The sequence below is a fragment of the Salvelinus fontinalis genome, chromosome 6 (assembly GCF_029448725.1).
Source record: "Salvelinus fontinalis isolate EN_2023a chromosome 6, ASM2944872v1, whole genome shotgun sequence".
Taxonomy (NCBI): domain Eukaryota; kingdom Metazoa; phylum Chordata; class Actinopteri; order Salmoniformes; family Salmonidae; genus Salvelinus; species Salvelinus fontinalis.
This window is the reverse complement of record NC_074670.1, coordinates 47,310,282-47,326,855: the sequence shown is the minus strand read 5'-3', so window position 1 is coordinate 47,326,855 and position 16,574 is coordinate 47,310,282. Positions and strand designations below refer to the sequence as shown.

General features: G+C 46.5%; 1 protein-coding gene across 1 annotated transcript in view; it reads right to left on the bottom strand.

Annotated features, from left to right (window-relative positions):
* LOC129857949 (dedicator of cytokinesis protein 2-like) overlaps positions 1-16,574 on the bottom strand; it is a 165,304-nt gene that overhangs the window by 92,660 nt on the left and 56,070 nt on the right. The window contains exons 25-26 of the mRNA XM_055926665.1: positions 10,619-10,761; positions 2,484-2,579 (exon numbers count right to left, since the gene is read on the bottom strand). Coding sequence (XP_055782640.1) covers positions 2,484-2,579; positions 10,619-10,761 — 239 coding nt within the window. The remainder of the gene's footprint in view (positions 1-2,483; positions 2,580-10,618; positions 10,762-16,574) is intronic.

The following is a 16,574-nucleotide window of genomic DNA, read 5'->3' as shown; positions in this document are numbered from 1 at the left end:
TTTAATAGATCGCTCTTCCCATCCCCATGTGTGATCTCCCACAATGCTTTTCTCTTCCTTTTTTCTCTCGCTGTGTTGTTTGTAATAGTTATATTGGGATCCAATAAAAGTGTGTATTTTAAACAGAACATAATTTCCTGCTTGAACAGTGATTCCCTATTCCCATGATGACACACTTAAAGCACTACTGACTACCACCACTTAGGATGAAGCTGTGGTACTATGGAGGAATGGTAGAAACGGATGGGTGAGTCCGCGGAGGGCTATAATGTGGTATTTCAAAGGGTATAATAAAGGTCACTAAACTGAAAGAAAGTCTACAGACTGAAACAATCAGTAGTTTCCCAAATACGTGCTGTGTTTAGACCCACCTATAGCTTGGGGAAATTGCTTGTCTCCCTTCAAGTAAACACTAAGTAAACAACTCCATTGTTTTTAGCCAGAACCCAATTTTAAGCCGTGGCCCAAACTGAATTGGCCACAACCCACCAACAGGATCCAAACAACAATTTGTGAAACACTGAAAGGACTGAAGAGAATGATTTAGAAAGCAGCCAGTGTAATGCAGTACTCTACGATCGAAAGCTCGTTCGAGAAACCTCTACATCAGGCCTGGGCAATTCTTTTCCATGGAGGGGCCACATTAGAATATATTATTGCCATTGTGGGCCAGAATCATATTACAGGAGTATACATCAGGTGTAGGACTGTGTTGACAGATATAGCTACTGTAAATCACGTCCAGATATGCTGCCCTTTTGACTTTCTAACATGTACAGAAATAAACGACTTCCCATGTTCTCCTTTGGTAAGTATTTTCATCATTTAACATGTAACAAACTACGGGCAGGGAAAAGTACACTGTGCATTCAGCACCACGGACAGAACTCTTGTTAACGGGTATGCACAAACACACAAGAAAGAGAGAGAGAGCTCAACATTACATTTAAACTATTCAATCAGTGTGAGGAGTACTGACGGGCACTGACTAGAGCAGTGAAGTCAGGTATAGTGCCTGACGTCGCTATGCGCAGGATTGCTGAGAGATGAGAGTCAGTAAGAGATGATCTGTGCCTTGACTTGTTATATTTTGTCACTGAAAATGTCTGTTCACATACATAGGTTGACCCAAACATCTTCTGAGCATTTCTCCTAATCTTTGGAAAGTTTTGTTCATGGAGAGATGCATAGAACCTCGTCACTGACATAGTTTCGAATAGTTCTCCAATCACTGTATCAGACTGAAGATCGATAAGCTCAAGTTGCAGGTCAGTGGGAGCGTTATCCACATTGAAGGTGAAAGGAGAGGAAACCAACAGCATGTCATTTTCCAACACTTTGAAATCCTCAAAACAACGAGAACTCACCGTTCAAAGCGCGCAGCAGCGATGTATACTTCTCCCGCTGGTCACCTGATAGGGGACAGACTAGTAGTGTCGGAAGGTGGGTGAGATTGTTGGCTTCTACTTACAGGTCAGGAGAAGTAATTTTCCCTTGAAGGCTTTGACAAGGCTGTAAATCTGATGTGCTAAAAGGCCCTTCCCTTGTCGTTTGGAATTCAGTTCATTCATGAGGGCCATGATGTCCACGGTGAAGGCAAAATCAGCCAACCATTCTTTATCTTGCAGTTGAGGGTAATACACATATTTTCCTTTCATTTGCAAAAACTCAGGTCCCACACCCTTCAGGTCCCACACCCTTTTAAGCACATTCTCCAAACTCAGCCATCTCACGTTTGTGTGGTAGGGGAGATATGCATGACCCGACTCTGTCTCTTGCAACAGTGAGACAAACTGCCTGTGGTTTAAAGATGTTGCTCTTATGAAGTTTACCACTTTAGTGACTGTATCCACAACATGGCTCATTTTCAGAACACAGAGGACTTTACAGAGCACCTCCTGATGAATGCAAGAAAATCATTTTCCCGATCTGGGTTCAGCTCAACTACTTGATCTTGTATCCTTTTCAAAAGGCCAACGTTTTTTCGGGCACCCATCAGTGGTCACATTGGATAACTTTTCAAAACTCAGTCCCAGCTTTGCCACACACGTACTAACCTCCTCCAATATATCTTTCCCTGTGGTTGTGCTCTTCATTGACTGCACTGAAGCGAGCTCCTCTGTCATTTCAAAGTCTGGGGTTATGCCTCGTAAGAATATCAACAACTGCGCCATGTCACGTGCATCACTGCTCTCATCCAATATCAAATACGTTTTTTTCACAACTTTACTATCGCTAATTCTTTACGTGATCTGAGCATGACCGCATACGGCCCCCGGGCCGGCCTTTACCCAGACCTGTTCTAGATTATCTATATGTGCACAACTTACAGTAGGAGGTAGGATTGAGACTAGGGAAGCCAGTATGGGAACCCAAGCCAGCTTGTTTGGAGCAAAACCCTGCATACGTGTAATCTCTCCAGGAGCATGGTGGGCTGGTCACCAGTGGGGCTAATGCTTACGGGGGTCATTTGGATTACTCACGATCAGGGCATGCTCACGACCCATGGTAATGACCGTACGGTTGATGGTCCTGAGGAGACTGATCACAATGTCCTGAATATGCTGGAATGTCTCACCCTGAGAGAGAGAGAGAGAGAGAGAGAGAGAGAGAGAGAGAGAGAGAGAAAATAAAAAAAGAGAAAAAGAGAGAGAAAGCAAGGTCATGAATCAGTTGGACCAAAAAGATACTTTCCTGTCAGTTTTTTGGACAGAATCATATGCATGCCCTAAACTGCGCTCACTATGACTGTTCATCGGCTCTTTTTGTAGATCTCTGCCAAAGAAAATTCCCCAACCTTCTCCAACGCACTCCGTTTTCTCTCTCTGAGCCTCGCCAAAGTAATTGACTGTCCCCCGTTACAAAATGTCCCCAAAGGAACAATAATAAAGTCAGTGACAATCCCTGTCACCGCACATTTCTGATTGTTACTTATTTGTAGGGGTTCCCAAACTTTTTCACTCAGCCCCCCCCCCCCCTTCCAGCATTGGGAAACATCAAGTGCCCCACCTGCACGCGCCATGTTGATTTCTATGGGCACAAGCACCATTCATGACACAAACTGTTCACACCCCTCTTGATGGCGAAGAGAACATTTTGCAGGTTTAAAGCTTATTTCCTGCAATTCTACAAATTTGTCATGAGGCTCAGAGGAACATTTTGCTGTTTTAAAGCTCATTTTCTTTGCAATTCTATACATGTCTATTGTGTATTCATGTGATATGTGAGTGACTCAAACATTTACGGGCTAAAACCAACCTACAAGAACGTTAGCTGACATGGGCTAGTTGATCTGGACAATTCTGACAAGTTATAAATATCTCTCGAAGGTCCACAATGACTGACATGACAAGAGGTACTGATGATGCATTACCGAATTTTGAAATTGCACCTTGTGCATTCTACTATTACAACTTTCAAGAGTTAAAAAACAAAAAAACAAAAAAAACATGGGACAAACACTTTACATGTTACTTCAAATCAAATGTTTTATTGGTCACATACACGTGCTTGGCAGCTGTTATTGTGGGTGTAGCGAAATGCTTGTGTTTCTAGCTCCGACAGTGCAGTAATATCTAACAGTTTCACAACATATACCCAATTCACACGAATCTAAGTAAAGGAGTATATGAGAATATATCAATATATGGACGAGCAATGTCAGAGCGGCATAGACTAAGATACAGTAGAATAGTATAGAATGCAGTATATACATATGAGTATGTAAAAAAAATATGTAAACATTATTAAAGTGACTATTGTTCCATTAATTAAAGTGGCCAGTGATTTTAAGTCTATGTATATAGGCAGCAGCCTCTAATGTGCTAGTGATGGCTATTTAACAGTCTGATGGCCTTGAGATAGAAGCTGTTTTTCAGTCTCTCGGTCCCGGCTTTGATGCACCTGTACTGATCTCGCCTTCTGGATGATAGCGGGGTGAACAGGCAGTGGCTCGGGTGATTGTTGTCCTTGATGATCTTTTTGGCCTTCCTGTGACATCGGGTGCTGTAGGTGTCCTGGAGGGCAGGTAGTTTGCCCAATGTCTGCCCAATGTGATGCATTGGGCAGACTGCACCACCCTCTGGAGAGCCCTGTGGCTGCGAGTGGTGCAGTTGCCGTACCAGGCGGTGATACAGTCCAACAGGATGCTCTCAATTGTGCATCTGTAAAAGTTTGTGAGGTAGTTTTAGGTGCCAAGCCAAATTTCTTCAGTCTCCTGAGGTTGAAGAGGCACTGTTTCGCCTTCTTCACCACCCTGTCTGTGTGGGAGGACAATTTCAGTTTGTCAGTGATGTGTACGCCGAGGAACTTTCCACGCCGAGGAAGCTTTCCACCTTCTCCATTGTGGTACGTTGATGTGGATAGGGGGGTGCTCCCTCTGCTGTTTCCTGAAATCCACGATCATCTCCTTTGTTTTGTTGAAGTTGACTGAGAGAGTATTTTCCTGGCACCACACTCCCAGAACCCGTCAGGAAGTCCAGGATCCAGCTGCACAGGGCGGGATTCAGATATGGGTCTTTGAGCTTAATGATGAGATTGGAGGGTACTATGGTGTTGAATGCTGAGCTATAGTCAATGAACAGCATTCTTACATAGGTATTCCTCTTGTCCGGATGGGATAGGGCAGTGTGCAGTGCGATGGCGATTGTATCGTCTGTGGATCTTTTGGGGAGGTAAGCAAATTGAAGTGGGTCTAGGGTGACAAGTAAGGTAGTTGTTTGGTTCAGACACCTTTGCTTTCTTGGGTACAGGAACAATGGTGGCCCTCTTGAAGCAAGTGGGGACAGCAGGCTGGGATAAGGATTGATTGAATATGTCCATAAACACACCAGCCAGCTGGTCTGCGCATGCTCTGAAAACGCGGCTGGGGATGACATCTGGGCAGCCTTGCGAGGGTTAACACGCTTAAATGTCTTACTCACGTCGGCCACGGAGAAGGAGAGCCCACAGTCCTTGGTAGCACTATGTTATCCTCAAAGCGGGCGAAGAAGGTGTTTAACTTGTCTGGAAGCAAGACATCGGTGTCCGCGACATGGCTGATTTTCCTTTTGCAGTCCGTGATTGTCTGTAGACCCTGCCACATATGTCTCGTGTATGAGTCGTTGAATTGCGACTCCACTTTGTCTCTATACTGACGTTTTGCCTGTTTGATTACCTTGCAGAGGGAATAACTACACTGTTTTGTAGTCTGCCATATCCCCAGTCACCTTGCCATGATTAAATGCGGTGGTTCACGCTTTCAGTTTTGCACAAATGCTGCCATCTATCCACGGTTTCTAGTTAGTGTAGGTTTTAATAGTCACAGTGGGTACAACATCTATTGTACACTTCCTGATAAACTCAGTCACCGTATCAGTATATTCCTCAATATTACTCTCAAAAGCTACCCGGAACATATCCCAGTCCGTGTGATCAAAACAATCTTGAAGCGTGGATTCCGATTGATCAGTATACTCTACTATAAGCCGCCTCCAACTTCATTGTAGAGAATCTGGCAGAACATCCAACTGGCCGCACAACTTCAGACCACGTGTGTGGGCCCCATGATGGCAGAGGGGTTATGGTATGGGCAGGCATAATCTAAGGACAAACAACACATCTGCATGTTATCAATGGTAATTTGAAGGCACAGATATAGCATGACGAGATCCTGAGGCCCATTGTGAGGCCTATTTTTTTTAAAGGTATCTTTGACCAACAGATACATATCTGTATTCCCAGTCATTTGAAATCCATAGAGTTCCTCACATGAACTGTAACTCAGTAAAATCAATGAAATTGTTACATGTCGCATTTATATTTTTGTTCAGTATATACAGTACCAGTCAAAAGTTTGGACACACCTACTCATTCAAGGGTTTTTCTTTATTTTTACTATTTTCTACATTGTAGAATAATAGTCAAGACATCCAAACTATTAAACAACACATATGGAATCATGCAGTAACCAAAAAAGTGTTAAACAAAAAATATATTTCATATTTGAGATGCTTAAAAGTAGCCACCCTTTGCCATGATGACAGCTTTGCACAATCTTGGCATTCTCTCAACTAGCTTCATGAGGTAGTCACCTGGAATGCATTTCAATGAACAGGTGTCCCTTGTTAAAAGTAAATTTGTGGAATTTCGGTTTGAGCCAATCAGATGTGTTGTGACAAGGTAGGGGTGGTATACAGAAGATAGCCCTATTTGCTAAAAGACCAAGTCCATATTATGAAAAGAACAGCTCAAATAAGCAAAGAGAAACATCAGTCAAGGTCAGTCAATCTGGAAAATTTCAATCACTTTGAAAGTTTCTTCAGGTGCAGTCGCAAAAACCATCAAGCGCTATGAAACTGGCTCCCATGAGGACCGCCACAGGATAGGAAGACCCAGAGTTACCTCTGCTGCAGAGGATAAATTCATTAGAATAACTGCACCTCAGATTGCAGCCCAAATAAATACTTCACAGAGTTCAAGTAACAGGCGCATCTCAACATCAACTGTTCAGAGGAGACCGTGTGAATCAGGCCTTAAAAACGGTTCTACCCAAACTAGTTCTAGCCATATCAACAGTGTGTATGTGCCAAAAGAGAGAGAAAGAATAAGTGAATAATTAATGGCAAGGATGTGTGTGTGTGTGTCATCACAGTGTGTGTGGCCTGTCATGTCTATGCATGATTTAAAAGGATTGATTTTGGGCAGGCAGGCATGATTAAATGAAATTTAAATTTCTGACTTTGAGTCACTGGATACAGTCAAGGTAAACAGAGCGGAGGGAGTGTATCATCACACACACGCAGGTTTGATAGAAGCAGCTGTTCCTATAACTGAATAACTAAATCTGATTGCATCGTTTTTGTATCGTATCTCTCCCCCAAACCCACACTCACCTTGACAAGCACACACAGACACCCTCGCCTCAGTAAATCAGAGGCACACAATGCTTCCTCTTCTGCAAACTCTTTCTCACAACCCCTCCTGCAGCATCACACCGAAGCACACGCACGCACACACACACACACACACACACACACACACACACACACACACACACACACACACACACACACACACACACACACACACAGAGACACACACACACACACACACACAGAGACACACACACACACACACACACACACACACACACACACACAGTGTGCTATTCCCCAGGACATTCGCATCAGTCTCTCCCTTCTCTAGTTCAAAGAAATATTTGGCGTGACAACTTAATCAGGTACCCTCTAAATCCCCACGGCAATCACTCAGTCTGCAGCACAGTGAGGAAGCATCTACTGGAGGTGGAGAGGAGAGGAGAGAGATTGAGGAGATGAGAGAGAGAAGAGGGAAAGGAGAGAGATGGCGATGGAAGGAGAGAGACAGGGGGGGAATAGGGATGGACAGAGGGAGGGAGGAGGGAAAGAGAGGGGAGCGATGGTGAGAGAAGAAGGAGGAGAGAGATGAAAAAATAGAGTGGGGCGAGACAGGAGACTGAAGAGAGACTGTGTAAATGAAATGGAGCACGCAAAACTATGCAAACCCCATGGCGATACCTTCTCTCTCCTCCATCGTTTGTCTTTTCTCCTTGCAAATTGTCTTTCTCTTTTTCTGTGATGGATCACACGTCAGCCTTCCGTACTCTTTCTCTCTCTTCCATCTATAAGTATTCCATTTTATCCACCCCATAATCCCTCTCATCATCTCTCTATGAATTGTGGTTTAATGTATTATTCCCCCCCCTCTTTCTCACTCACAGATCTAATCCCTCATATTTGCTCTTTTTGTCTGTGAGACACCAGGCAGATTGACTTGTCTGTAATCTGAGTGTTGATACACAGGGGTAGGGAGATATTATATTGGCACGGTTGCGTCTGGGACAGAAAAATAATCACTCCATATGTTGTAAAGCTCTCCTAAGCGCACCAAAGCCCGGACTCGCTAAGACTTAAGGGATTCAACCCAGTAGATTAAACTGCTAGAGGCAGAGAGGCTCTAAACCCAGAACACATACGCTACCTCTAGACTACCTCTGTCTGTCTCTGTCGGATGTAAAGTCACAATTCACCCTCAAACTCCCTTTAAGTTCATTTGTTTATCCGTCCCTCCGTCTCCCTCTCTTTCCTTCTCTCCCTCTCCTTCTCCCCCACCCCCTCTCACTCTCTCCATATTTTCTCAGGATTCATTAGTGCCGACAAAGTAAATAAGGGGGAAAACAGTCATAACTCCCGTTCAAAGGCTCTGTGGGCTGTCAACAAATTGCCTAAGCAATTAACGAGCCGCTGTAGGATGTTGAAGACGTGTGTTTGTTCTTCACTCTGTGAGTGGGTGGGTGCGTTGGGTATCAGCACGCATGGCGTACGTGTCAGCAGGTGAGCTCAGTGATCGATCTACTACTCACTACGTCACTACGTGTGTGATTGGTAAGTGGCCCGGCACCAAGCGTTCTGGTTCATCCGTATCAATCAATCACATTTAAGTTATAACGCCCTTTTACATTCACATTCCAGTCATCTGGCAGACACTCTTATCCAGAGCGACTGAGAGTCAATGCATTCATCTTAAAATAGCTAGTTGAGACAACCACATATCACAGTAAATACGTTTTCAGCGAAGTCAGTACTTTTAGGAAAAGACAAGTGCAGGTTTTTATGGGGGGGTTGATTAGACAGATATCTCACTTTGAAGAGGTGGGTTTAATGGGGTTTTAGAAGACACTTTGCTGTCCTAGTGTCAGAGGTCCAGAACGGAGTGCTCGGGTTGGGCTGGAGGGCTTGAGCATAGCCTGGAGGTAGGAAGGGGCAGTTCCTCTTGCTGCTCCGTAGGCGAAGCACCGTGGTCTTGTAGTGGATGCGAGCTTCGACTGGTGGCCACTGGAGTGTGCGGAGAGGAGTGCGGCGACATGGGAGAACTTGGGAAGGTGAAACACCAGGTGGGCTGCAGCATTCTGCATAAGTTACAGGGGCTCGACGGCACAAGCGGGTGCCCAGCCAAAAGACAGCTGCAGTAGTCCAGACTGGAGAGGACAAGTGCTTCCATTAGAACATGCACTGCTTCCGGTGTGAGGAAAGTTTGTACTCTACGGATGTTGTAGCGCATGAACCTGGAGGAGCGAGTCACCAAGGGATCTTTGCACTCTAGGAGGGGGACACCGTGGAGTTGTCAACCGTAATAGAGAGGTCTTGGAGCGGGCAGGCCTTCCTCGGGAGGAAGAGCAGCTCCGTCTTGTTGAGGTTGAGCTTGAAGTGGTGGGCCGACATCCGAGTGGAGATGTCTGCCAGGCACGCAGAGGTGCGTGTCACCACCATGGGTGTCAGAAAGGGGGGAAGGAGAACAGTAGTTGAGTGTCATCCGCATAGTAATGATAGGAGAGACTAGAACTGAGCCCTGGAGGACACCAGTAATGAGAGCAAGTGGTGCCGACGCAGATCCTCTCCATGTCACCTGGTAGGCGGGACCTGCTAGGTAGGATGCAATAATGGAGTGTGCAGAGCCTGAGACGGCCAGCCCTGACAAGGTGGAGAGGAGGATCCAGTGTTTCACGATGTTGAAGGCAGCGGATAGATCTAGGAGGATGAGAACAGTGGAGAGGGAGTCAGCGTTGGCAGAGCGTAGAGCTGCCGTGACACAGAGGAGAGCGGTTTCAGTTGAGTGAGCCGTCTTGAAGTCTGACTGGTTAGGGTCAAGAACATCACCCTTAGAGAGATATGGAGAAAGTTGGTCATAGAAAGAAGGGATACTGGTCTGTCGTTTTTGACATCAGAGGGGTCGAGGGTTGGTTTCTTGAGGATGGGAGCGACTCTGGCCAACTTGAAGTCAGAGGTGACACAGCCAGTGATAAGGGATGAGTTGATGTGAAAAGTAAGGAATGGGAGAAGGTCTCCAGAGATGGTCTGGAGGAGGGAGGAAGGGATGGGGTCGAGTGGACAGGTTGTCACGTCGCTGGAATCACTAGTCACAGGATTTCTTCTGGAGAGAAAGAGGTCAAGGCGTAGAATAGTTCTGTGCGAGTGGGACCAATGGACTCAGTATGCTGAGTGAATGAGGAGCGTATGTCTCCAAAGTTGTCCGCAGAAAGGGAGGACGATTAAGGAGGGTGGAGGAGGTGGAAAATAGTTTCCCAGGGTTGGAGGAAGAAGCTTGAAATTTAGAGTAATAGAAAGTGGCTTTAGCAGCAGATACAGAGGAAGAGAAGGTAGAGAGGAGGGAGTGGAAGGATGATAGGTCCTGCGGAGGTTTAGTTTTCCTCCATTTTTGCTCAGCTGCCCGCAACTCTGTTCTGTGAGCATGCAGTAAGTTACTCAGCCACGGAGTGGGAGGGGCGGGCTGTGTCAGAACGGGGAAAGTAAGAGTCAAAGGATGCGGAAAGGAGGAGCAACAACTTTCAAAATACATAAATGCAGCCGGTATGACGCATTCTGTATCATATGATACAAAATGCAGCATACCATCTTGAAAACCTGAAAGCTGACATGCAAAACATTGTGGGACTATATCAACAATGGACTAATAAAACAAATAACCAAAGATAGTTTTTAGGTGGAATTGTCCTTTAAGCTCAGACTATATCCAAGCATGGTGCTCTCTGATTGGTCAGTGTATCAGTAAGCTGTGGTCTGATAGGCTGTGTGTGTCTCACCACATTGTCTCTGCTGAGGACCTCCAGGATGTTGTTGAGCAGCTCCACGCTGTTCTTCCGGTCGTCATGAGGCCCCTGACCCATGTCCTTCAGCGCTTCGCTTAGCTCCCGAAGCATCATGGGTAGCAGGATGTCCCGGCACTCTGAGGGACACAACACATGTTCAGGATGGGCAAGTTCCATCCGCATGCACAGACAACTCAAGCATGCACACACACACGGGTGGTCAAAAAAACGTACACATGCAGTATGCAGGGAGTCTAAAACTGCACAAGCACACACAACACTTAAAGTCAATACTCTCCCCTCTCTACTCCCTCTCTATTTTTCCTTACCTCCCCCTCTCTCTCTCTCTAGCCGCAGGTAGACTCAGCACATTAAAAGCTCATTTAGGCAGAGTCTCGTTAGAGTCATTATCAACAGAGAGTAGGCAAGGCCTGCTGAGACAGCCTGGGTCAGACCTAGCACTCAATCACTGCACTGAGAAAGAGGGAGAGGACAGGTAGGAGAGGGATAAGAGAGAGGGAGGAGAGGGGAGAGGGGAGACAGGGTTTAGAAAGAGGAAGAGGAGGCAAGAGGGTGGAGGGAGAAGGGAGAAGGGAGGGGGAAAGAAAAAGAGAGCGATGGAGGACACTGACAAAAAAAGAACACAGCTCAGTGATACATAGAAAGACGGCATAAACAGAGGAAGATAAATAGAGAAAGAACAACAGAAACTGCTACTGTTTATGTGAACAGCGAGAGTACGAGATAAATCTCTTCTACTGTAAACATCTCCAAGCCAAACTGACCACTTTTCCCCTACACAAGTACTTCGCAAACATGTTGGGTTACAATATAACCCACCTGTCTGGTGATCCGTGATATAGTAAGTAAGTTAGTCTTGTCCAAGCCAGAATGGCCCATAGAGTACGAGTATATCTCACGTTTCTGCAACGTGAGGCAGCTTGATGAACAAGCACACCTCCTGGACAGGACAGTAGTCTGTCATAGGGACATGAAATAGACTGAGACAATATTTATTAAACACAGGTGAGAGGCAGAGATGGGATGAGGGGGTGAGAAGGAGCTCAAATATTTTTTGGAAGTGTTGCCAGGTTCTCCAATCACAGTGTTACTGTACCAGCCAAAAACAAAATGACTCAATTACACAGCAAGCAATTTTCAAGGCCAAACCACTTCAACTGTGTGTGTGTGTGTGTGTGTGTGTGTGTGTGTGTGTGTGTGTGTGTGTGTGTGTGTGTGTGTGTGTGTGTGTGTGTGTGTGTGTGTGTGTGTGTGTGTGTGTGTGTGTGTGTGTGTGTGTGTGTGTGTGTGTGTGTGTGTGTGTGTGTGTGTGTGTGTGTGTGTGTGCCCCACATGTATTTCACCTATGACACACATAAAGGCATTGGATGGTGAACAACAGGCCTTGTGAGATAAATGTAAATGAGATAAATGTAAATGAGATAAATTGAAATGCTAAACTTTGGCTAGAGGAGACAATTTCTAATCTTCACCCACCAAGTACACACCAGGGTTGTGCTCAATTCAGAATTTTGGAATTAAAATTCAAATTGAATTGGATACACCCCACAGGGTGTATAATTTGAGTTTGAGTGACAAAAAGTAGAATTGAACTTTTTTAACTTTAAATTCCACACAGAACATGAGAGTTTCATTGAATTTGACAGGTCAGAATGCAGTATATCTGTCACACCCTGATCTGTTTCACCTGTCTTTGTGCTTGTCTCCACCCCCCATCAGATATTTCCTCCTCTTCACCCATTATGACTGGAACGAATCAGCTTTCTGAGCAGCTAACCGATCGCTGCAGCTGTACACAGCCCATTTGTAAATAGCCTATCCAATCTACCTACCTCATCCCCATTTTGTTTTTATTAACTTTTTGGCTCTTGTGCACACAAGTATTTCTACTTGCACATCATCATCTGCACATCTATCACTCCAGTGTTAATTTGCTAAATTGTAATTACTTCGCTACAATTGGCCTATTTATTGCCTTAACTCCTCGCGCCATTTGAACACACTGTATATAGACTTTTTTTCTATTGTGTTAGTGACTGTACATTTGTTTATTCCATGTGTAACTCTGTGTTGTGGTTTGTGTCGCACTGCTTTGCTTTATCTTGGCCAGGTCGCAGTTGTAAATGAGAACTTGTTCTCAACTGGTCTACCTGGTTAAATAAAGGTGAAATAAAATAAATATAAAATTATCCCGTTGCATTTATAACTGCGTTTTCTGTTTGTCTGTTGCGTCTTGTCCTGTCAAGTCCTACCAGCGTGTTCCCGTGTTTCCTGTGCTCTAGTTTTAGTTGTTCCTGGTCTTCCCAATTTTGACCATTCTGCCTGTCCTGACCCTGATCCTGCCTGCCGTTCTGTACCTGCCTGACTCTGATTTGGATTACGACTCTTTGCCTGCCTTGACCTACCGATTGCATGCCCCTTGTACTGTAATAAACTCTGAGACTCGTACTATCCGCCTCCTGTGTCTGCATCTGGGTCTGAGCCTGAGCCGTGATAGTACGAACTGGCCCTGACTGACCCAGCAGACCCGGACCAGCTCCGCAACGCTGTCTCCTCCCAAGGAGCCACCATTGGAAGACACAAGGAGTTACTTCAAAACCTTAAGGAAGGACTCCAGAACTTGGCAGAATGCCACGACTGCATTTTCAATGCATTGCTGGAGCAATTCCGTGGCCTCTACGGTAACCCCCCAGACTCTCAGTAACCCCGATATCAGCCTCTACGGTAACCCCCCAGACTCTCAGTAACCCCGATATCAGCCTCTACGGTAACCCCCAGACTCTCAGTAACCCCGATATCAGCCTCTACGGTAACCCCCAGACTCTCAGTAACCCCGCTACCAGTGGCACTTCTACCCAGCCTATCCCAGCTATGCTGGAGATCCAGAAACATGCTGAGCGTTTCTCTACCAGTGCTCCCTCATCTTCGAGCTGCAGCCCTCTTCGTTTCCCTCGGATCACTCGAAGAAAGCATATCTTATAACGCTGATGTCCAGGAGGGCTCTCGCCTGGGTGACAGCGGTGTGGGAGCAACAATCCACCGTTTGCCTCACTCTGGAAGCGTTTGTGGCGGAGGTTAGGAAGGTGTTTGATTCTCCGTTGTCCGGGAGAGAGGCTGCTCGGAAGCTACTCCAACTGGGGTAAAACTCCCATAGTGTGGCAGACTGCGCGGTAGGGAGTGTTCATTCATCTGCCTCTCCCGCCTCTCCCGCTCTTCTTTGTGGAGAAGAAGGACAAGGCCCTGAGCCCGTGTATCGACTACCGGGGCCTTAAAGACATCACAGTTCAAAAAATGCTACCCTCTGCCACTCATCTCCTCGGCTTTCGAACCTCTTCAGGGCGTGACCATCTTCTCAAAGATGGACCTTCGGAACACCTACCATCTGGTTTGGATACGGGAACGAGACAAGTGGAAGACAGCCTTTAACATGGCTAGTAGGCATTATGAGTACTTGGTGATGCCATTTGGACTGACAAACACTCCCGCTGTGTTCCAGGCCCTGGTCAACGATGTGCTCCGGGACATGCTGTACCGGTCCGTGCTTGTCTACCTCGACGACATCCTTGTCTTCCCGTTCAACTCAAAAGCACGTCCTCCACGTCTGACAGGTCCTTCAGCGTCTCCTGGAGAACCAGACTCTCGTTAAAGCGGAGAAGTGTGAATTCCATCGCTCCACCATCTCCTTCCTAGGATACTGTCATCTGTGCAGGACATATACAGATGTATCCAGACAAGGTGAGAGCAGTGGTGGATTGGCCTCAACCCACATCCAGAGTGCAGGGTTTCCTGGGATTTGCTAACTTCTACCGCCGCTTAATCCAGGGTTACAGCACCCTTGCTTCCTCCCTCTCAGCACTCACCTCTCCCAAGGTTCCGTTCACATGGTCTCCAGCAGCTGACCAGGTGTTCTCGGACATCAAACATCGATTCACTACAGCCCCCATCTTAATCCATCTGGACCCGTCCGGTCAGTTTGTGGTAGAGGTCGACGCCTCGGATGTCGGAGTGGGGGCCCTCCTGTCCCAGTGTTCTGCCCTGGACCAAAAGCTGCTATGATGTGGGTAATTGAGAACTCCCCTCCGTCAAGAGGGCTATGGAGGAGTGGAGGCACTGGTTGGAAGGAGCGGAACACCCATTCTTAGTGTAGACTGACCAAAAGAACCTGGAATATCTCGGCACCGTCAAGTGCCTTAACTCTAGGTAGGCTCGTTGGGCCCTGTTATTCACCCGTTTCAATTTCACTCTCTCCTACCGCCCGGGGTCCAAGAATGTGAAGCCTGACGCACTCTCACAGAATAGCTCTGCTGCTACCCCGTTTGACCCCGAGACCATCCTCCCTACCTCCTGTCTGGCGGCTGCACTCGTCTGGGGTATAGAGAGCCTGGTCCGTAAGGCTAACCGGATGTTTGTACCGGACTCTTCCTGTTCCCCGGTCCTGGAATGGGCATATTCCTCGAGACTGACCTGCCCCCCAGGCTCCCGTCGGACCCTGGCTTTCATCTGACGATGCTTTTGGTGGCCTTCCATGGTTCCTGATGTCTCCTCATTCATCGGCACCTGCACTGTGTGTGCACAAAATAAGCTCCGGCTGATCTTCTTCATCCACTCCCTCTTCCTCACCGCCCCTGGTCCCATATATCCCTGGACTTTGTTACTGGTCTTCCTCCGTCAGATGGCAACACCATTATCCTGACACCATTATCCTGACATTGGTGGATAGGGTTTCTAAAGCCGCACATTTTATTCACCTTCCCAAGTTAACCTCAGCCAAGGAGATAGCTCAGCCCATGGTGCAGGACGTCTTCGTGGTCCTCAGTTCTCGTTCTGTAAGGCGTTCTGCACCCTCATTGGGTTGTCGGCCAGCCTGTCCTCTGGTTTTCACCCCCAATCTAACGGCCAATCACACAACCTGGAGACGGTTCGTCGTTGCCTCGTCTCCGCCAACCACCATGAGCCAGCAACTTGTGTGGGTGGAATATGACCGTAACACCCGAACACCCTGCTCGGCCACTGGTCCCTTCGAGTGTTCCGTGGGATATCAGCCCCTTCTCTTCCTTGAGCAAGAAGTCAGCATACCCTATGCCCAGATGTTCGTCTGCCGCTGTCGCCGTACCTGGAAGAGAGCCCGGGCTGCTCTTCTGAAGACCCCATCCAGTAAGTGGAATGGCTTCAAACACATGGAATCGAGCCGACCTCCTGTGGTGTCATTGTATAGACTATGCCTAACATAGAATATAATAGGAATTTCAATTTCACTGAATTGAATTCTATTTCCTTTCATTCAAATTCGATTTGCAATTCTGTATCCTGTTTACTACTTCAATTCAGCAATTCAATTCAAATTCAAGAATTGAACTGGAATTTGAGGCCTTATCAATTCAATTCTAAATTGAGCATCACCCTGTTAGACACACAGCCCGAAGTACTAATTTTTATTCCGTTCTAAAACTGGTGTTTACTCTGTTAGTCTCGGTTTTTTTGTATTCGTGTGTGTGTGTGTGTGTGTGTGTGTGGGTAGTAATTGTGTATGGCACACATGCGTGTGTTCGTTTAATTAAGTAGAAATGGACAGCTATCTCTAGCTGTCGGCCAGTGGTGGTAACGGCCATGATAAATCAGCAGCCAGCTGAAAAGCTCCTTTCCATTTTTCATTTCACGCCACCGAGTCACAGCCAACACAATAAACTATCTAGCATGGTAATAAGGTGCCATTTCAATTACACTCTCTCTCTCTCTCTCTCTCTCTCTCTCTCTCTCTCTCTCTCTCTCTCTCTCTCTCTCTCTCTCTCTCTCTCTCTCTCTCTCTCTCTCTCTCTCTCTCTCTCTCTCTCTCTCTCTCTCTCTCTCTCTCTCTCTCTCTCTCTCTCTCTCTCTCTCCTCTCTCTCTCTCTCTCTCTCTCTCTCTCTCTCTCTCTCTCTCTCTCTCTCT